Genomic DNA, 23337 nt, shown 5'->3' with positions numbered 1-23337 from the left:
AGTATAGAGTCTCTGAAGCCCGCAGCTAAACCGCAGGCTCCCTGCGGCTCACTGCGGGGATCTCTCCCCGTGTCATTCTCTAATCTGGATGTCAGCTTTGTACCTTAAAGCCTAAATTTGACTTCCAGAACCTCCCTCCCACATTTTCCTTTGTACCAAGACAGCTGACTCCTCCCTAGCACAATCCAGAATCCTATCTATGTGACACTGAAATTCCTTGTAACCCTTGCCAAATCACTTAACCCTCCATTGCCCCAGGTGCAAAAACTTTGATGGTAAACCCACTAGGGGCAGAGAAATTTACCAATATATAATATGTAAACTAGAGAATAATACGGAGAGGGGTACCCACATTTAACCATGGAGCAGGGACGAGGACAGAACCTATGGGACAGAGCAGGAACAGAGACAGAGTGCCTGGGGATGAGACAGGGACATGGACAAACTTTGTCCCCATGTTATTCTGTAAAATCTTGAATTTGGTATCAATATGTAAAAACATAACATATCTTAGACAACTGCCCCCACTGAATTCAGTGATTTAAAAAATTGCAAAGCAGCTTTTGGATTTAAACGTACTGTTAAAGGTCTTCATTTGTGCCTTTGTCTGCCTTTGATGTGCCAACAAGAGTCATTCTCTGCTGATCAGATTCCTACCATCTGCAACATCCTTCCATCATTTGCCCACCAGGGCACCTCAGGGTCATTGGCAGAGGCTGACCAGGATCTGGTGAACCTTTCTGACAGGGATTTGGAAGGCGAGTCTGTAGGTCCTTGCAGTCACAGACCAAGTCTTCTCTACTTGGTGATAATAGGGTCACAAACAGGAGCTACAGACTGAGCCAAAGATTGAAAAACTGCTTGAGTCCTGCATCTTACTGTTATTGCAACAGATTCATCCATTGTTGCTAGCATTTCCAACATTTAATAGACTCTTATTTTCCTGTTCATCTAGTACACAGTTTGGGTTCTCTTCTATACCCATGTCTGAAAAACAATCCAATTAACTTCCCAGATGATGTAAAATCATAGGCAACTGATCGAAATGGAAGTCTCTATTTGTGATTTATAAATAGTTGCATGAAATATTGTCCATTTTCATACTTTAATAAAAAGATTTAAATATAAAATCATAAGTGTTCAAGGCTTCTGCAAATGAAGACAGTCTACAGAGACAAAGTCCGTGTCATTCTCTAAATTTTCAAAACACAGAAATGTCCAATAATCGGCACAAATAATTGGAACAAATAACTTGGATGTTTTGCAGGAAGTTCACCCTCCAAAACTCAGAAAGAGGCATGTTGGAGGTGAGTTTTGGGTTGGCTGTTGGCCGGGTTAGATTTGGACATTTTGTGGCAATAATAGAGCCCTTTGCAAGATGTCCTAGATGGAACTTAGACATTCCAAGCTAGACCTATTTTAGAAGCATCTAAGTGCCAAAAAGGTATCCAAACTGTCTAGATCACTGTTCTTCAACTATCGGTCCACAGGGCCAGCACGTGCATCAGGCCCAAAACAGTGTTCTTCAACCACCAGTCCACAGTGCGATCGGTGCGGCATTACCTTTGAGCCAGCTCCCTCTTCCTCACTGATTCAGTGCACAAAGCCACGGGCAATGGCTCCTACGCGTGTCATGTGCCTGAACCGGAAGCCTCTCTGATGTTGCAACGTCAGAGAGAAGGCTTCCAGATGAGGCATGGGATGAGCAAGGAGCCGCTGCCCACAGCTTTGTGCACTGCATCAATGAGGAAGAGGGAGCCGGCCTGAAGATAACGCCGGGGGCGGCATAAAATGGCCAGGCGGGAGCAGGCCAGAAGGTAAGGCATGGAGGGAGGGAGACAACAAAGGTAGGGGGGAATGATTTTATTTTTTTATTTAGTGATTGAATTATGTTAATTTTGAGAATTTACATCTGCTTTCAGTGTGCTTTGTGTAGTTTAATTTTGTGGTTAACCATTATGTGTTGTTAATAAGATTATATTGTGTATCTGTGAAAAATGAATGGAAAAAATAGTGTTAGTACTATTATGGGGGCGGGGTCTGGGGTGGAGATTGGGTACAGATAGGCGGGGTCTGGCCCACGACTTAGCCCAGTGTTCTTGAACCACCAGTCCACAAAATAATTATTTTATTTCTGCAGGTCCATAGGTGTAAAAAGGTTGAAGAACACTGGTCTAGATGACCACTGGAGGGATTAAGTAATGACTTCTCACACTTTCCCAGTGGTCACTGAACCCTTCCCACCACCCAAAAATATGAAGAAAACAGTACATGTCTGTCTCTAGAAAAGCAGCAGCTGGTATGGAAAAGGTTAGTAGAGCATCACGCAGGTGTGTTAAGTAGGCTAGTGAGTGGGCTAATGAACCATAGAGAGAAGGACCTAGGCCTATAAGACACTCTAACCACTACTTTTATGATGGAAAGTGTGAGTCCATAGAAACATCCAAGATTAAAACATCCAAATCTAGACCATTTGGACATGGGAAAGGCCAGCATTATAATGGACTAGCCACATATAGACAACCCAGTAGAGCAGTGGCGCACCTTAGAGGGCACTGCTAAGAACTTCACATAAAGGATGCCAGATATACTTCTTACTATAACTCCCTTGGGACATCCAAATAATTTTTTTTTAATCCCCTACTTGGACATCTTGGCTGCCAAAATGTCTAGGCCACCACGACATCTAACTTTATTCGCCATTTTTGACAACAAAAATGTCCCAAGTTAGAAATGTCCAAATAAGCACCATTTAGAAGTGGGAGGGGCAACATTGGCATGGACTGGCCACATAGACATCCCAATAGAGCAGTGGCGCACCTTAGAGGGCACTGCTAAGAACTTCACATAAAGGATGCCAGATATACTTCTTACTATAACCCCCTTATAATATATTGTGAGACCTCCAAAACTCCCCTAAAACCTACTATTCCTACCTGTCTACCATCCAATAGCCTTTATGGCTGCAAGTGGCACCTATATGGAAGTAGAGTAGGATTTTGGTGGGGTTTGATGGACTCAAACTTTCCACCATAAATGCACTGGTTAGTGTGTCTTATGAGCCTACTAAACTTTCCCATACCAGATGCTGCTATTCTACAGACAGGTATGTACTGTTTAATTCATATTGGGGAGGGGGGAGTCTACCAAAACCCACCAAAATCCTACTCTATACTGTCATATAAGTGCCACCTGCAGCCACAAGGGCTATTGGGCTGCCAAACAGGTGGTATAGTAGGTTTTGGAGGGTTATGGTGAGATGTTCATCTGGCCCTCTCTAAATCAACTTCACAGCAGTGTCCTCTAAGGTGCCCCACTGCTCTATTGGGATGTCTGTGTGGCCAGTCCATGCCAATGTTGCCCCTCTAAATGGTGCTTATTTGGTCATTTCTAACTTGGGACATTTTTGGTATCAAAAATGGCGAATAAAGTTAGATGTCGTGGTGGCCTAGACATTTTGGCAGCCAAGATGTCCAAGTAGGGGATTAAAAAAAAAATTATTTGGATGTCCCATTCTAAAATGGCCATTTCTCCACCTCTGACTTTGGATATTTAGCAGTAAACGTCCAAAATATGACTTAGATGTCCTATCAAAAATGGTCCTCCATGTAAATCAGTTTCTAAAAGTACTACTGCTGATCTAGAAAAGGATTTCTGCCCCCACACCTCCTCTGAAATTCATTGAGGATAATATTGAAGAGATGGAGAAGCAAGAGATGTCTCAGCTGCTGGCTCCTAGATTTAATGAAAATTTGTTGAGGCCTACTTTAAATGGATGTAGTAATGCATAAATAATAAGAGAAACTCTAGAATTTTACTACAGACCTTATCAAATTAATCTTCTTTATGAATGTGATTATTTGTGAGACATGAGAACTTAACCTGATAGGATGACTAAACAGGGATGTGCTAGGACTGGATTGTTAAAAAGTACAGGAAAGAATGTGAACTTTGGGTAAAAAATATTTCATAAAAATAATATTTATTATAAAAATTGTGAACATATTGTCATTTTACTATTTTGAATGTCACTTTGTCATGTTTTATCTTGACAATATTTCTATATAAAGAGCATTCTAGAATGAATCTCATTAAACATGGCACCCTATTACCCTCCATAAAGAGTCTTTACAGTATGAGTTTCATTATAACATGAGTAACTGTATAACATATTTGTACAGTAATATTTACCTTGAGAAATTTCATTTTGCCCAACTCATTGATAAAAGATCCAGTTGTATAGTGAGACTCTAAAGCACTACTGGTTGCTGGCTGAGTTCATCATCATTTCATTTATGCAATTAGCAATATATTTTCTTTTAAGTTGGCCTTTTCTGTAAAGAGTTATTAGCATGAGAATTCTACTATTCATTATATTCTTGTTCCATTTCCTGCTTCCAGGGTTTCTTTAGTAAGCGCCTTAAAGGATCCATCAAGAGAACAAAGAGTCAGTCAAAGCTGGATCGAAACACAAGCTTTCGGCTTCCATCTCTCCGCAACACTGAGAGTGACAGGTAGGATTTCTTAAGAAGAACAAAAATGAAGACATTTAAGTGACCATAATTCTATATACATATCTGCTAATGGACTAAAGGTTTGGCAGATTTTTTTTTGCTTTACACAAAATGGTAAATTTGATTGCTTGCTCTTTACTTAATCTTCTACCCTAAAGCAGATTGTCAAAGTGCAGTAAGCGTTATGTAGTGAGTTCAGCAAATACATATATACATATATATACAAACATATATATAAACTGATATATTTAATTTTAGGCATATGAAGAACTGTGCTGCTGTTAAAAATTGTACCAGTATATACTATAAAATGTTCCATAAGGTGTGTAGTCAAATCTGCTGTGTTGCATATGTTTCATGTCTAAATTAGTATAATGTAAATGTTTTGACCATCTTAATGCTGCTTCTGAACCCTAGCAGCAATTAGATACTGAATTAAGCCACATAGTTTCTCAAATGGATCTAAATCTATATTTTATATGTATTGCTATAGTTTGATGTCATCACATTTTTATTATTACCTAGAAAGATACAAGGGGGCATGTCTATGAATTTAATAAATGCTATATAGAAAGAAGTAGGAATATTGCCAAAGTTCTTGATATGCTCTGTGACTTACTGTATGTATTCAAATATAAGTCGGTCTGAGTATGATGAGGTACCTTTTTCCCCCCCAAAAAGTGGAAAAACAGTTCATTCGAATATAAAATGGGGGAAGAGGGTGGAGAGGCTGGTTAATATTCATGTGGCTTGCCAGGATCTATGCCCTGCCCCCCCCCCTACCAAGCTGTGCACCCAGCCCCCCTCACTCCCTGCCCGGTTTTGCACCCAGCCCCCCTCCCTGCCCTGTATCCTGTCCCCCCCCCTCTCTCCCGATGTCCTGCAGACCTCCACTGGACCTGCCTTATGACCTGGTGGGCTGGAACAGGAGGGATCCCTCCTAACCTGGCCGACTGTAATTTTTTTTTTTTTATCAACCTCCCCCCTGCATATCTTTTTGAATCCCTGGTGGTCCAATGGTGTAATGGGCAGGAGTGAGCTTTCCATGCTCCTGCCCTTTCTGAGCCCCTCCCTGAATGGCCACCTTGAGTTCTCGCGACACAGCAGTGTACCGGGCATGAGTGAGCTTTACTCGCTTCTGCCTGGTGCTGAGCCACTCATTGAATGGCTGCCACGAGTTCTCACAAGGCCCACAAGAACTTGGGGCAAATTACATAGGAGTTATTTCCCTGCCTAGATTGGGTTTATAGTTGTTTTACTTTTGTTGCGGATACACAATAGTCTCTACTGGAGCTGTTGATTCCCACTTCCTGCGAAACTGCAGAAGGGTATCACTTAAGAATTTGAACTCCTCCCCTTCTGTAGTGGAAAACAGTTCCCTCCTCAGTTTTTCCTTCTGCAAGTGAAATGAGATGGTATGTTTTGCTCTGCTCTGCTTCATAGTTTAGACTTGGGGCACGCCAGATATGGATCTCATGGCCACAGCCAAGAATGTGAAGGCAATCCGCTTCTACAGTCATAGAGTTGAGCAGGAAAGTGCAGGGTGGGACGCCCTGGTTCAACCCTGGCCCACAGATCTACTTCTCTATGTATTTCCACTGAGGCCATGGTGGGGTGGATCATCTGCATGATATCAACCCGTCAGGATCTGGTAATTCTGGTGACTCTGGACTGGCCCCGAAGACCTTGGTACATGGATCTGGTGCATCTGCAGAGGGTCAGACCTTGAAACTTCCTGTTTATCCAGGGCTTCTCAGTCAAGGCCCAATTCCAATGGAAAAGATGGAATGCTTTGTTCTTGTGGCATAGCTTTTGAGGGTGCAGCCTAGATTCGGAAGGGTTATTCAGAGGTTGTGGTTATGACTTTCCTTAGGGCTAAGAACCCTGTGACAGTTGTGACTTATGCTAAAACCTGGAAGACTTTCCACTTGTGGTGTGTCAAAGACAGGTAGAACCAGAGAGAACTCCTGTTCTGATGATCCTTGCTTTCCTACAAGCTTGTCTCGAAAAGGGCCTTGCGGTTTCAGCCCTCAAGCTGGTATCTCATGCTTTCGGGCCTTCAGTCTCTGACTTCTCACCCGGACATCACTCAATTTTTGAAGGGGGGGGCTCTCAGACTGAGACCGCCGTTGCACACACTGTTCCTGTCTTGGGACCTCATTGTGGTCTTGAAGGATTGGCTTGTGCTCCTTACGAGCCTTTTTCAGAGGCTTCCCTGCTAGACTTTACGGCCAAGACAGTGTTCTTGGTTGCCATAGTTTCAGTAAGAAGGATCTAAGAATTGCAGTCCCTCTCCTGCAGGAAGCTGTTTCTCTGTTTCAAGGAGTTGGGTGTTTCTCTGTGCATAGTTTCTTCCTTTCTATGGAAGGTGGTTTCCACCTTCCATGTCATTTAGGAACTTCGTTTACCCACCTATCAGCCTACAGGTTCTGCCAAACAGGACAAGCTTTTGTGTAAACTGGATATTCGTAAGCCCAGCTTATCTTCCTGGAGAGGACCAATGAATCCAAGCTTTTTGATAATCATCTTTTCCTTAGCAACAGCAGCAGATGAATCCAGAGACCAGTGGGTGAAGATAGAGAAACTGATTAACAGGTGGTCCAATTGGCTGGCATGCCTCTTGTATCTTCAGTATGCTCTATCTCCCAGCAGGTGATGGTCGCTATTCAACTAGCTCCTGGATTCTGGCCGTGACTGGAAACTTATTTTCTTCCGTTGAGGTTTTCTCTTCAGTGAGATAAGTCTATTTCTCCTGTTGAGTTTTTATCTTTAGTGAGACGGGTGTCCGGCTGATCAACACCTGGGCCCCCCAGGTCCCTGTCTCACCCACCCTCCAATGATAGAGGGTCTGACTGAGTCCCTATTTTTCTTCTTTCCCTTAATTAAAAAAAAAAAGGGACACCACAGTTTCTAAATTGCATTTCTGTCATTGTGCTGAGCAACCGGCTTTTACCGGCATCTACCAGCACTTACAAGCCCTGACAACAGTTTGTGAGTATGCAACTTTTGGTTTGCGGGTGCTTCATTCGCGGGTGTGTGTTTGTTAGGGACGTTTTGGAGTCCTATGTGGTGATAATTTTATTTAGCTCGCTGTGACTTTTAGGGCTATAGAGGTTGTGAAGTCGTGTTCGAGTGCTGGTAACCTCCAAGCTCTTTTTGGCATGGGAATTAGCAGTTGCTTGGGGCCCTCCGGGTTTGAGATTGGGCAAGAAGTCGGAGTGGCTAGGCTTTTGCCATGCGCCAGAGATGCGCGCTTTTTACTTGGCGCTGTTGGTGGCAACTCTGAGTTAGCGAAGGAATGGCGTCAGAGGAGCTAGGCCTTTCCCACTCGCAGAAGGCACGCATGCGTGTTTTATTGTACGGGCGGTAGCTTCGCGGCTTTCACATTGGCTCCGGAGGAGCTGGAGTTTTCCGCTTGCTGAAGTCACGCGCGAGCTCCGCAGCGGTCACAGTTTTTTTCCCCAGAGATGGGTTTACTTTCTTTCTGCTGCGGCTACTGTGTGCTCTGAGACAACACCGTTGCCAAGATTGGGGCAGGGTTTGCTAATAGGTGGGTTTGCTACAGGTGGGTTAGCTACATTCGTTTCTCCACAGTTTAAGTGTGGGGGGACCCCTTATATTCTGCCTTGGGGTGTTTGTTGAAGAGATCTTTCTTCTGTATTCTGCTGCCCAGGCTTGTTTCTGGTCTGGGTCGGCAGAAGGCAAATCACCGCAGAGTGTACTCAGCGGCAGGAGAGTACTCTGTTTTCAGTGCAGGTATCTCCTCCTCTATCCCAGGGTTCCTGTAAGGTGGGATGTATAGCTGTTTTATTATTGACCTGTTTTATTTTTATTAGTGCATCTCTGCAGCATTGCATACGGCTGGTTGCGCTTGAGAATTGAGTGGAGGATTTCCTGCCGGCTGAGCAAGGTGACTTGGCAGACCTTCTACTCTTCCTGCGGGTAGGTTCGTCTTTTCTATTTCTAGGGCCTCCAGGTTTTAGAACATATCGAGGCTATCGAGCAGAATTCTGAGACCACCTTCTTCTCACGGCGCTGGTTAGATGCCCTCTTTTTTTATATGCCTCTGCAGCGTTGCCGGTGTCTGGTATCGCTATAGAAATAATTGCTGCCCGAATGCAACAGTCTCTAGGGGCATAATGGCTTCTCTCTTTTTCATGAGGGCAACACTGTCTTTATATACGTCTAGGGTGCCAGGACATACAGGTTCTGAGCTTCTCAAGCCAGATTCTCAGGTGACCAAGGATTGCAAACCCTATGTGGCTGTTGGTATCATCCTGGGAGTTCTCTTTAGGAGTGCAAGTCTTGTCTTCTAGCCGTCAAAGTGTAGCTTGTTTTCCATAGGGCGGTGAATTCAGCTCCCAGATTCCAACTAGTGCGCCTTTACAGGCTGTAGGTTCTTGGGGAAGTTTACATGCAGTTGATACTGGATTTTAGGGTTTATAGATTACAGAGATTCCCGCACCTTAATCCTAATGAGTTCTTTTAGTGTTCTCACCATCACAGTTCTGTTTTCAGACTTGTAACGTGTTTCTTCTTACATCGCAACACCAGATTTTTCGCAGGAGAGTTACTTCTTTCATAAATTACAACTATACTCTAGTCTGTTCCCCAACATTCTGTGTTTCACTCTGAAGGGGGTCTTGATCTCATCAGCGCTTTAGTTTCTCATGGAGACAGGGACACAATGATGTCAGGTCAAGAGCCTTTCGACATTATTCAGGGTGATTGCAACTTTGAATCTACTTCTCCCATTTTCGATTCTTTCTTGGGGTCACCGTGTATTCAGCTTCCAACAGGTTGCATCGTTGCAAGACCCTCTATGTGTTACTGGAACTCAAGATAGTTATTTCAGTTCTTTCAAACTCAGGGAAGTTATTCCAGTCACTTCATAGTTCCCCACAACAGGGCGTTAGTCAGATGGGGGCTTGATTTCTTATGGGTCACTTAGTTTCTCAGACTTGGATTTTTCCAAGCGCAGATTGTGAGTTTATTTGCATCTTCCTCATGGCACCACATCAGCAATACATTGCTCAGCTGTCCTCGAGCAGCGATATCAGATTTGACTAATGCCAATTGGCCTAGCCATGGTTCCACGAGAATTTTAGAACATGAGGGTAGTGGTGGCGGTAATTTCTCGCAAAGAAGGTATTCAAGTATATTCTTTCTTGGTCGACTGGTTGATTTGCACTTCTTCCAGCCAGGTTAATTTCTCAAACTCAAACGGATGATTTCTTTTCTTCATTCTTTGGCTGTGCATCTTCACATTTACATCTTGTCCTGTGCCTATTATTGGAATTTCTGGCTATGCTCCTCGTAACGAAGGTCAGGAATGTTTTTCTTCCCAGGGACTGGGGTGACAGCTTAGTCTCAGGTTCGCTGCTTTCTTTAAGTCATCAAGAACAAGAGTATGAGATTCTGTACAGGTTCTAAGATCCATGGTGGTGATTTCACTGGGAAGTTCGCCTCATTTTCATGTGAGAGCGCTGCAGCAGTCGCTTGTGTTCCGGTGGTTTTTGGTATCTTAACGCTTCATTAGTAGTATCGCTGCATAATTTGGTGGCTCAGCGAGATCAATCTGTTCAAAAGCTTGCACACGCTACTCTACCTCATTGTTTCCAAGATTGCCGTCTGTTGGGTTGGGGAGCTTAGTGCCTTCAATCTTCAGCGCAGCAACTCTGGTCTCAGGGGGAGACTCAGTGATCGCTCATTCTTCTGGAGTTGTGGACAATCAGACTAGCGCTTCAGGCGTTTCAGGCCATGCTTCAGGGGTGGCTGATGAAGGTCTTTTAAGACAGTGTCGCAGCAGTGGCATTTCTCAATAGCCAGGGAGGTACACGAAGTCCTCGGTTGTCGAGCAGGGCTAAAGTCCTGCATTGGTAAACGGTTCCTCTTCTTCTATCGGTGGCTCACTTTTCAGGACAGGAGAAGTATTTAGGCTTATTCAGCAAAACTCTTCTACATCCCGGAAATTCGGAACTATCAGCTCAGCTCTTCTAGCTAATTGTGTAGAGGTAAGACCTCCTGAACTTAGTCCTCATGGCCTAGTTTCAAAATACATGCTTCCTCCGTTCTTCATTAGATGCAGGGAGTAGAAGTCAGAGGGAGTTGATGCATTCACTCTTTACTGGCCTCAGGGTCGTCTTTCTTAAGTGTTTCCCCTTAGCTGATAGTTGGGTGTGTGCGACATCTCATGGCTCATTCTGGTTGCTACTGTTGTGTTGCGCTGTCCATGGTATGCAGATCTCAGGAGTAGGGGATTCCAGGTACCTCCTGATTTCATCACCCAGGGGTCGAGCAACATAGACCTTTGTTCCACTTTGGTATTAAGGCCCAGCTCTTGGAAAAGTCGTGGCTGAGCCAGGAGGCTCATTTAGAACGGGTTATATCTACTCATCTCCAGACAACTCAGACTTCTACCTCTGCGACTTATGCTTGCATCTGGAGGGTTTTAGATTCTGGGCTAGTACTCAGTGTATTTTGCTCTTTAAGACTTCTCTGTCCTATATTCTTGCCTTTGCCAAGAAGGGGTGGCTAAGGGCTTAACGTATGCTTCACTTCCGCTTCAAGTGGCAACCATTGCTTGTTACAAGGGCCAAATGTCTCATTTTTTCACTTGATTCTCAGTCTGCTGTAGTTTGCTTCCTGAATAGACTACTGCATCTTTGTCCATCTGTTAAGAAATCCTGTTCAGACTCGAGTCTTAAGAGAGTTTTTGAAAGTTTACAAAAGGCTCCGTTTGAACCTTTCTCTAATGAGGCTCTAAAGTATGTCGGGTTGAAGACGGGGTTTCTTGGGGACATACCTTTTAGTTTGGTAGTTTTCTGAGTTGCAGGCTTTGTCCTGCAGGGATTCCTTTTTGGTGAATTACAAATTCTTTGGTGTCAGTTTGAACAGTACCACAGTTTCTTCCTAAGGTGGTGTCATCCTTTCTTCTTGCTGCTCTCACTTTTCCTTCCTGCTTTCTGAGAGGAGGAAGGGAGGCAAACTTTTCTTCTCTGCGTTTCTTAAAAGTGCGTAGACTGCTTTTACACTATATGTAGGTTCTAGAGCCTTTAGTCGTTTATACCACCTCTTTATATTATTCAAGGGACGTGATAAAGGTATGACAGTGTCCAAAGCCTCCAGCGCTTGAGGGGTTATGGAGGACATTCTTTCCACTTCATGGCTACTTCTTGGACTCAGTACTGAGGTTTTTTCCTTGGAGGAGGTTTGTCATATGGCTACTTGGTCTTCCGACTTTGCTTTATCTATGCATTTCTGGTAAGATGTGGAGACGCGTTTGGAGGCTGTTTTAGTACTTCGGTTGTTGCGGAGGCGGTGTTTGCTTCCCACCCAGATTGAGGATTGCTTTATTACTTCCCACTGGTTTCTGGATTCATCTGCTGCTGTTGCTAAGGAAGGAAAAATTATGTTCTTGCCTGTTAATTTTCTTTCCTTTAGACGCAGCAGATGAATCCAGAGCCTCACCCTTTCTGGAAGTTTCTGTCGGTTTATGTTTCGAGATTTCGGATGTTTTCTTATGGTTGGTGGTTGTGTTCTTTGAGATTTGTTCTGGGAAAGAAGTTTTTTACATACTATTCCTATTACTGGTTCCGGATGCTTGAGCAATGAGCAATATTGAAGATACAAGAGGCATGTCAGCCAATTGGACCACCTGTTAATCAGTTTCTCTATCTCCACCTGCTGGTAGATGTGTGCTATGCCACTAGTCTCTGGATTCATCTGCTGCGTCTAAAGAAAAGAAAATTCCCTAGCCCCTGCTTGTTGCATTATAGCAAATTCAGTCTTAATTACTTATGTGAATGATTAATTGTTCTCTGTTTGCTTGTTAATTGATTTTTGATCATTGTTCTATTTCCTAAGTGTCAGAGCATAGCAGAATATGTTTTTAACCGGGGAAGTTCCCCGTGCCTCTCTTCCTTCTTATTTTTTCAGTGGCATTTGATTGCTTTAGTACCAGCTGAGGAGGGAGCTGTTCTCCACTTCAGCAGGGGAAGAGTTTACGTTCTTAAAGTGATACCCTTCTTCAATTTTGCGAGAAGTGGGAATCAACAGCTCAAGTACAGACTCCTGTGTATTCTAACAGAACCCAGATTATTGAGTTAAGAACCTAATCTGTCATTTGGATTAGCTTCTTTCTCTAAAATACAGCCTATGCCTTGTTAATCTCATAACTAATAGTACAGAAGATGTTACAGATTTATTGATATACCACATTATTACACAAGGCAAAAAAACAGCACTGAACAATCCATAAATAAGAAATCTATAGAAAAGAACTCCATTTTCATAGGATCAAGAGTTTTATCCAGGGAGTACCTCAGGGATCCCCCCTTATCTCCAATCCTGTTTAATATATTTGTTCACCCTTTATTGTACTTGATTGAGCCATATGGTATTAGCATATTCATATATGCAGATGATTTATTATTGATTCATCATACTCAAAAAAACTCAAGTAGATCTACCCTCTACTAAATATAATAAAATATACCATTATATTACATCAAACCATGATGTCTATGCTCTTTAGTGTCTCCGAGACCTAGTCTGCAACCAATTCCCTCACAAATGCTTGCTGGAACAAACATGCCTTTAACCCTTTTTTTAAAAAAACAAATTAGGGATAATTCTTCGTACAGTGCATTCAGTGATGTAGTAGGAATGGAGCACCCCAGGTACCATCTTAGTGGGAGCGCTGGCACCTCTGCTCTTCTCTGCCCCCCCCCCCCAGCACACACCTCTTAGGCTTTTTGCCGATGCAAGCATCATCTCCAACCTGATGCTCGTGCCGGAATATAGGATGTTCGGGGCGGTACTTGGAGAGACCTCCCAGGAAAGGGACTTGGGAGTTCTGATCGACAAGTTAATGAAGCAAGGCAAGTTCGTGAACTTAATTGTCAAGCCTCATAGATGTTATTCCTCCCCCCCCCCCCCAAGAAACCCAGTAGTAAAATGCCAAAGAAAGGTACACCAAACTGAAGGAAAAAAGGTGTATATTTTGATTAAGGCCAGCATCTAAGAGCTCAACCAGCCTTAGGCTCTGAACATTCCCAAAACGTAACAGCAACAATCAACAAGGTGGCATTGACAGACCATTATCCAGTCTCAATCCATGGTGACAAGCTCTCTCCCAGTCAATTGATATCACTTACAAAAAGTTCAAGGCCCACAAGTGCTTCAAATTAGCGGGAATCTAAGGAAGATTCTTAGCGAAGGTGTTCAACCCTCACATGGAGAGTTGCAAAGTCCAACTACCAAGATATATAGAAGCACTCCCCTCTCACTCATACTCCCACATCCATTTCTTCCCTACACACGATCAATCAAATCCCCCACTCATACCCCATGCACGCACTCACTTCTCTTCATGCATATGTGTATCCGTCATAAGAGTCATAAGCCCTTATACGCTCCAAATCCCTCTCGAAGGTCCAACGAGATCAATGTCCCGTGTGGTTGTTACACAAGTAGATATCTTCAGGACATGAACATCTGACCGTTGATCAGGGCATCGGACTGCTCCTTGAAGCTCCAGTTGACATAAAGGCCTGAGCTGATGCCACATCCTTGTAGTAGTGTGTAGTTCCCTGATTGATTACTCACAAACTTGCTGGGTACAACAGCACAAATCGCATCTTCTGGGTGAATAAAGTAGAGCAAATTGTGGCAAAACTGTGTCTCTGCTGAATCACTTTGAAGGAATAGTCCTGAAAGCATAACACACTCTTATTATCATAGCTCAACATTTGACTTCCATACAGTACAAGATGGCCTGTTTATGGACCTAGTTTAAGAGTTTGTTGATGACCACCCAAGGCTGCGGGGCTTCTATCTGACACATTCCAAGCCTATGTGCTCTTTCATTGTGGAGAGGGCCTAGATAAGTTGGTAAGGTTAAAGAACTAGTCAACCAACCTTCAAGAAAAACTTGAAGCTCTCCATCAGTGATGGTCTCCGGGTGTCCAATGATGCAGAGATTATTTCTCCTCGCCCTATTTTCTAAGTCCTCAATTTTTTCTTTGAGTGCCATTAGAAGATTTTGATGTTGGGTCTGGGTAGCTTCCATTCCAGTCACCTGATCTTCAACATTGCTTACCCTTTTCTTCGACCCGTTCCAATTTAGTGTCTATGGGAAAGACCTGTTTATCTAAAATATGCTCCAAGGCTGTGGTGACTTCTGCTGTAACTTCGGTGATGCAGGCCGCTCCCAACTGAGGTCCCCACAGGGCTGTGTGAGTCTGCCTTCTTTTATTGGGTGCCTACTGAACACTGACCTCAGCAGGCACCCAATAAAAGCACCCAATGGCCCTGATCACCAGCAGCAAGATAACCGGTACTGGGAACATAACAAAACAGGGTTTTCTGAGAGGGAGAGACACTATCTAGCATATATACCCGTGCATGGCATCACATGATCCCAATGGAGAGTATTTAAATGATTCTTGGAGATACAATATGTCATGGGAGAGGTTAGAAATATATGCCTCAGATTTTTTCCTCTTAAAGGGGCTATTTAATCCCTTAATATTTAAGGAAATAATATTAAGAAGAATATTCATTTATCCTCACAATTAGAAACTTATGGTGAAGTCAGATCAGAATATTCAAAGTGGAGCATGATAAAAACAAGATGATCATATTTTAAGGAACAGAACAAAAACTGTAATATCATAGATGGTTCAGACATACAAATAACTGTGTGCAAAGACAACAATGTACATGCCTCCATGACACCAGAAAAGAAACATAGGACCCCTTTTTCAAAGCCGTGGTAGCAATGCTGCTGCAATAAATGCACTGAATGAAGCCCATTCAGTTCCTATGGGATTCGGTACATTTACCGCAGAAGTATCGCTACTGTGGCTTTATCGGGGCCCATAAAACAGTGTCTCCTCCGTATACTAATAATTTGTCATTGACTAGAATTTACAAACAGTTTAGGAATAAAGATAAAGTTATTTCCAGTTTATAGTATAAATTGAGCAGGAATTTACCGAACCGTAGATAATGGAATAAACTTGTTAAGGGGAAAATATAAGTATGAATAATAAAGACTGATCAAGTCTCCAGAAGACTGACTGGTGGGCTGTTGTCCATTGTTGATCCAGATAATCTTGAAGAGCATTAGGATCTTCAAAAGATTTAATACTTTTGTTTAATGTGATCTTCATGGTTGCTGGGGAAAAAAGACCATATTTCACATCGATTCTTCTCAGTTGAGGCCACATGGTCAGAAATTGCATTCTGCGTTGTACATTGTTTTTATATAAATCAGCTACTATTAAAATCAAGTGAGCTTCAAATTTTAAAGAAACTTTAGCTTTGGCTGCTTGAATTATGTGAGCAGCATGCTGATATCTGAGAAATTAAACCACAATTGGTCTTGGACATGTTGAGCCTTGAATTTTATAAAATGACATTCAGTATGCTCTCTCCAGTTCAAGGGGTGGAGAAAAGTGAGCTGTAGAATATTTGGGATCCAGTTAGACAAAAAACTTGAGATGTCAGATCATTCACATTTTTCAGGTGATCTTAAGATTTTAAAGTTACTGCGATGTGACCTGTTGTTAAGGTCTTCATTGTCATCAATGTCTTATTCAAGAATTCGTATTGTCCTGGAGAAACCTGGTAAAGACCACAACTGTGTGTCATGTGCATTCAATTTGGGAATCATGCAATGAAATCTGCTGTTTTATATATAATACGTTGTGCTTTAGCTCTCCCTGTTTTCTCTTATTAATTCTTTTACTTGTAGCAATTCCTGTAATGGGGTGAACAACGATATGCTTCTTTCTGGTCAAGTGGAGTTTTGATAACATAGGAGGTTCCTGCATGAAGCGTTTTAACTCCATGTTGATGCGATGAGGAATCCTGGTTTTGTTATTTGGGTGAAGCCATCCTAGAAAGCTGATTTTAGAATTAGATTGAGATTGGTATAAATCAAGTTCTGATCTGTTGTTTACGGAAACTGAAAGGAGACAGACTGAGCAAATGCTTTATGCTGTCATCTTGTCTAGAGCTGCATCTGCATTTATTATGATAGCAATTTGATTTATATATTGTAAGGTTTTAAGTTACAAAGAAAGTAATCAATTAACTTTTCATATGACATCTTTGCAGCTGTGTTTGTAAACAGCAGTCAGAATTAGGTCTTTTTTCCTCTCTTCTGTCCTACTCATTCCCACCCAGAAACCCAAATTATAATTCAGTTTATAGGAAAACTGTACTATTCAAAAGAAATGAAACAAGCTGCTGTAATATTGAAAATGACAGCTTCTCCTAGAATGGAAAATACATTACATCTGATCTGACCCTTTAGCAAACCCTTAGCCAACTGATTTTTTAAAAGCTTCCAGTTACCGGTAGCTAAATTGTGAGATGCTGGTTACTTTAAAAGGTCACCTTTGCCATATTTGCAGAGCATGCTCCCTGAGTCTTGCTTTTTGCTGCTTCTACTTTGCACTGCCTGCTGCTCTATGCTCCTTATAGGTGCATCGTCATGGCAACAGGCCCAGAGTGGAGCCGCCTGGGCACACTAGGGTCTTGTTTATGTTATGAGAAGCGGTGTGAAGTAGAAGAGGAGAAGGAAGCATGGAAAAAAGCATATAAGGCTTGCTTTCTGTACAGGATTTTTCCCCCTATGATCAATGTTTGTCTTCTGAAGGCTTGGAATTTACTTTCATTTGGTGGTCTAAAGGTTACCAAAGTACAGCTCAAACAAGGGATACTACTTGAAATGATGGCTTCCTTCATCTGTACATGGGATTTATTTTGGTGCTGAGATGTAACCAAGAAAGAAAAAAAAAAAAAAGAGCAAGAAAGCTTTGGGGAACTGTGACATGAAGCAGCGCTATGATTTGGGGATGTACTGCCAGGTGGCTTTATAATTGCTTCATGTAGGTATGCTGGTTCTATTTTAGAGTGACCAGAGTAGATAGCTTAAGTCACTGGAACATTTGTTACACTCTGTCTTATTTGCTGTCTAAAAGCATTGTGGGATATGTAACTCTGCATGTTATTGTAAGAACAGAGCTACAAATTCCGTGATTCTGTGACAGAACTAGAATATAATGATCGGCAAAAGCATGTTTCAGGAAAGATGAATCATTCTGACTTCATTTACTTTATATGGTTGAAGGTACTGTATACTGTATATTTTATTTTAGAAGGAAGGATAGAACAAATCAAAAGCAAATCATTCAGACCAAGTAAATGTGTTTGAACTTTTTTTTTTCTTTGACAGACTTCTTGATTGATTTCTTTTTGATTGTGTAAAAATAAAACTGAAGTAACCAGAGTAACAACCTCACAACCAGTAAACTATTCTGTTTATTCAGCAACTTTTATTTGATGGACTTGACTGTAAAATCCTTCATCCTGTTAGTTACTGGTCTCAATACGAAGAAACATGTAAATTGTATTCATTCAGTGCTTCTAAAAATTTGTTGCAGCGCTTCTTAATGACTGTCAGAGCACTATATTTCTGACAAGCCAGGAATATATTGAGCAATGTACAGTAAGATAAGAACTAAATTAATTTTCATTTGAAGAGGGACATAATCTAATTGCTTGGTTAGGAGACAATTCAATAACACGTTGCATAGATCCAAGTTTTCAAGTTTATTTACAGTTTGATAGACAGGCCATCAGCAAGTATCTGGTCAGTTAACAATACTAAAATAGGAGTTTAAAATAGTTAAAATAAAATGAGGTAGTATATGAACAGGACAAAGACAACAGGGAAGGAAGGGTTGATACAGAAGGTGCTAAGGGAAGGGAAAATTCAAAAAATGCATTGAAGTTAAAATAAAAATTAAAGGGTGGGAAGGAGCTGGGGGGGTTGCTTCTTAAAAGCAGTTCTTAATAAACTTTGAAAAATGGCTAGAGAAAGGTCTAACTTGTATTTTGGTAGGTGTCTTGGAATTGAAAGATTTTAAGTTTAATTTTGAATTTGTCAAGGGAGTTTTCAAGGCGAAGGTGTGTCAGCATAGCGTTCCAGAGGGAAGGGGTGGTAGCAGAAAAGTTGGTGTTTCGAGTGTAAAAAAAGTTCTTTGATTGAAGGATTCTGAACGGCAGATCTCAGGGGCCCAAGAGGAAGCATAGGGGATGAAATGTTTATCTGAGAAGGATGGGAAATGGGTCAGCTTGATTTTGAATGCGAGTAGGAGGATTTTGTATGTGATACAATGGGAGACTGGTAACAAGTGTGATTCACAGAGAAGCAGAGTGATGTGGTCGTATTTTCTTACATTGTGGATGAGTTTGACGGCGGTATTTTGGATGAGCTGCAACCGACAAATTTATTTTTGAGTTATCCCATGGTATAAAGATTTACAATAGTGGATGTGTGAGATGATCAGGGAGTGAATTAAGGTTTGAATGCAGGTGGGTTCAAGAACTTAGTTTATAGAGTGGATTAGGCAAAGTTTGTAAAAGCATTTTTGGGTGACTAAGCTGATATGGTCATGATAAGTGAGGTCTTTGTCTAGGGTGACTCTGAGTAGTTTAACTTTGGGTTTTATTTGGATTTGCCGGGATTCCATACAGATGGGGCTAGTTAATGTTTCATTATTTTTGACCGGAAAAAGAATACCTAGTTATTTGTCTATGTTCAGAGACAGTCGATTTGTTCAGAGTCATAGGCTGATTCTGTCAAGTTTGATGTTTATTTCTTGTATGTCTTTTGGGTTTGAAGGGTTGATGGGGTACAGAAGTTGAATGTCATCAGTGTAGGCAAAAGTGGTAAATCCTATTGATTGAGCTAAGGTCAGTAGTGGGGCTAAGAAGATGTTGAAGAAGAGTAGTGGGAAGAGGATAGAGCCTTGAGGAACGCTGTAGGTCTGAATGATTGGGGAAGATGATGTACTTCTAGAATGGACTTTGAGGCTTCGATTTGAAAAGTAGGAAGAGAACCAGAGGAGAGCAGATCCTGAAATTCCACTGGTTTTAAGACGATGGAGGGAGGAAGGTTGTGGTCAATTGTGTCAAACACAGCTGATAGGTCGAGGGATATGAGAATGGATTTACGGTGATCAAGATTATAGTAGATGGTGGTGGTAAAGCCAAGGAAGGATAGTTCTGTGGAATGATTTATGTGGAAACCTGTTTTTTGGGGTGAGCGCGTTGGTTTTCTCGAAAAAGTCGGAATGCTGATTGAATACTATTTTTTCGGTGAGTTTAGCAGCAAAGGGTAGGTTAGCAATGGGACGGTAGTTCTCACATTTGGTTTCATCTGAGTCATGGTTTTTTGATTTAGGGAAAACAAGAGCGGATTTCCAGGAGTTTGGGACTGTGTTTCAAGGAGGAAAGGGCCGAATAAAGGAAAAAAATTTTTTTAGAGTGGATGGCGGAATGTTTTCGATAGGGTTATTAGAAGTGTTAATTAATTATACATTTTGGTGGGTGAATGTGTGTACTATATACAGATACGAATGAATTAACGCAGAATGTAGGGGTTTTAGTGAGGTATTTAATAAAATTTGGAGCTCATTGACTAAATTTGTAAAAATATAATAATGTATTTTCATCATATCTCTTCTTTTCTTTGGTTTATTTATCTTTACACATCCAGGGGGTTGGGGGGTTGGAGAGAGGGGAATAAATATTGATAGTGATATTTGGGTAACTTTATTCTTTATTTATATTGTATATTAGGATATATTATGATATTATTATATGCAGGAAAATGAAATTATTGAATTATATTTATGTTACCTGTATAGATAATAGTGTAATATGTGGAATATCTTTTGTTCTTTTATTTGTATGACACTGTTTTTGATTAAAAACCAATAAAGAATTAAAAAAAAAAAAAAGAAGTGTTCACAGACTGAATGATTTTGAAAAGATCTTCTAGAGTCGGAAGTTTGAATTTTGAGAAGGTGCTGAAAGATAAAAGATTGTCCTGACTGAGAGGGTCAGGAGGCCCTATTGGTGGTGTAGGTGCAAAGCTTTTTCTGATGTTTTTTTATTTTTAGGTTGAAGTGGTTAGCCAATTCAGTTGCTGATGGTTGGTTGCGATGGGGAGCAGGTGTTATTTGTGTATTTATTTTTGAATAAGGAGAAAGAGAGGGAGCAATAGCGAAGAGAGCTGATGAATTATGAGCGTTTGTGATGTGTTTTGAATAATATTCCTTCTTAGTGGTTTGGATAGCACATTTGTAATGGGTTGCTAGTTCTTTGAATTGTCGGAGGGAGGTGGAAGATCAAGATTGATGCCATTTACGTTCAGAGGAGCGGAGTTGGCGTCTCAGGAGAATGAGTTTTTTGGTAAACCAGGGTTTCTTTGTGGGATGTGAGCATGTAGTTTTTTGTTGTGAGGGGGCTAGAGTATCAATAAGGGTGCGGGTTGAATCATCCCCGAGATCTGACTGTTCCTCCATTTTGATAATCACAAATTCTTTTTGATCTAAGTTCAGTGATTTCTGGATTGCAGAAGCGGTAATTTTGCTATAGTCTCGAAAGTTATAGGTGTGATCAAGAGCAGGAGAATAGTCAATGGGCGAGAGGAGATTAAGTATGATTAGGGAGTGATCCGACCAAGGGAGAGAGTGGGTTACTAGGTTTTTGAAAATGTGAGTGAGTGCTAAAGGTCCGAATATCATATCAATGGTGTGCCCCACTAGATGAGTGGGGGATGAGATCAGAGGAGTGAGGAGATGTCTGAAATTAAAGTTAAGAGTTCAAAGGTGTTGGGTTGGTTAGGTTGGTCGAAGTGTATATTGAAGTCCCCCAGGATGATGGGATTAAAATGGGAGATACTAAAGTCCATGATTGCGGATGAGAGAGAGGAAAGAATGGCTTTGGTGACTGGAGGTGGGAGGTAAATGAGTAGGAAACTTAGAGACGGATTATTGAGAAGAGAGAATTGCAAGATTTCTGCTGGATGAAAGCTGAAATTTGAGGAGCTTACAATTTTAAGAGGAAGGGAGGAATGGAAAATTACGGCTACACCACCACCTTTTTTGTTTGGGTAGCAGTGTGTTTTGAATTTATAGTTATTGGGGCAGACTTGTTTGAGGTAGGCCTCTGATTCTTCAGTTAGCCATGTCTCTGTTAAATAGAATATGAAGATTATGTTGAAGGATTAGATCGTGGACAATGTGGTATTTATTTTTAATGGAGCGGACATTTAAGAGGCCGATGTTGGGGTCAACGAGATGATTGTAGAGTTTTTTATGAGGCTGAAAGGAAGAGATGATGGGAATAGTTTTAAGACGGAGACAAGGGTTGGCCCGTGGGGGTGGCTGGTGGCCCTAGAAGACAGATATTGAAGAGGCCATAAGATTAAATGGGGGGTTGGGAGTTGGCAAAATAGGAATAGTAAGAAGATTTGAAGGAAAAAAACTGCTGTTTGATTAACTTGATTGTGGAGGATTTGGTCGGGAGAGGTGTTTTGAAATCCGTTAGGGAAAATAGTGTATGAAGGATGCGCATGAAGGAGTGTATAAAGAAGCAGGAAAAAACAACAAATCATATACATCATCTATGCATTTGCAGACTGGTTTGGTTAAGCATGGTGAATGTAGTCTTTAAGAATATGCTTCTTTTATGAACTTTTGTTTCCTTTTTCCATCACAGGTCACGAGGGTTACCCAAACTGAAAGAATCTCGTTCCCATGAATCTTTGCTAAGCCCTGGCAGTGCGGTAGAGGCCCTGGATCTTGGAACAGAAGATAAGGTCTTTGTGAAACCACTGCATAGCAGTATTCTGGGTCAAGACTTTTGTTTTGAGGTATGTATATTATCTTTATCTGATATTTTAACATTATGAGAGCAGATCACTTTACACACTGGATGTGAAAAACCTGAGGATGGGCAAACTGATGCTTTTGAATAGCATGGTTCTATTTTTATAAAACATTCCTAATTTTTTTATTTTTTAAAATTTTAAACTCCCACTTTTGATAGTACAGAATAACAGTTACATCTGCTATTTTCCCAGTTCCATTTATTTAGAACTTCTTTTTTTAATTTATTCTTGTGCTGGCCCTTGCTCTCCCTTCCTTATGTTTTGTTATGACACCGGTGGTATGCCTTAGGGTTCAGTTCTTTGGCTTGCTGGGTTTTTTTTGTAAGCTACGTTGCTGAAGAGCTCTCTGGTGAGATTTGCCTCTATGCAGATGATACCAAAATGTGCCATAGACACCTGATGGTGTTGATAACATGAGGAAAGACCTAGTCAAGCTTGATGAATGGTCTGAAATTTGGTAGCTAAAATTTAATGCTAAGAAATGCAAGGTCATGTATCTGGGCTGCAAATACTTGAGGGAACGATACAGTTTAGAGTGTGAAGAACTTTTAGAAATATAGAAAGATGATGGCAGAAAAGGGCCATAGCCCATCAAGTCTGCCCACTCTACTGACCCACCCCCCTAAGTCTACTCTCCTAGAGATCCCACACCTAATGATCCAATTCCTTAACTCGACCCTCGTAGGGATCCCACATAGGCATCCCATTTATTCTTAAAATCTGGCAAGCTGATGGCCTTGATCATCTGTACTGGAAGCTCGTTCCAATGATAACCACTCTTTTGGTGAAGAAATACTTCCTGGTGTCGCCATGAAATTTCCCGCCCCTGAGTTTGAATGATTGCCCTCTTGTGGCCGAGGGTCCTTCGAGAAAGAAAATATCATCTTCCACCTCGACACGTCCAGTGATGTATTTAAACGTCTCAATCATGTCTCCCCTCTCCCTGCATTCTTCGAGAGTGTAGAGCTGCAATTTGTTCAGTCTCGCTTCGTACGAGAGACCCTTGAGCCCCGAGACCATCCTGATGGCCATCCATTGAACCAACTCGACTCTTAGCCCATCTTT

At 41.6% G+C, this 23337-nt stretch overlaps 1 protein-coding gene across 4 annotated transcripts in view; it reads left to right on the top strand.

The window, feature by feature from the left end:
* The window catches only part of RASAL2 (RAS protein activator like 2), a 502399-nt gene that overhangs the window by 289174 nt on the left and 189888 nt on the right, over positions 1–23337 (top strand). For all 4 annotated transcript variants that reach the window (XM_033915463.1, XM_033915461.1, XM_033915464.1 and 1 more), the window contains exons 5-6: positions 4402–4514; positions 22101–22254. In XM_033915463.1, the coding sequence (XP_033771354.1) occupies positions 4402–4514; positions 22101–22254 (267 nt within the window). The remainder of the gene's footprint in view (positions 1–4401; positions 4515–22100; positions 22255–23337) is intronic.

Source organism: Geotrypetes seraphini, chromosome 12 (assembly GCF_902459505.1).
Source record: "Geotrypetes seraphini chromosome 12, aGeoSer1.1, whole genome shotgun sequence".
Taxonomy (NCBI): domain Eukaryota; kingdom Metazoa; phylum Chordata; class Amphibia; order Gymnophiona; family Dermophiidae; genus Geotrypetes; species Geotrypetes seraphini.
This window is presented reverse-complemented; position numbering and strand designations above follow the sequence as displayed.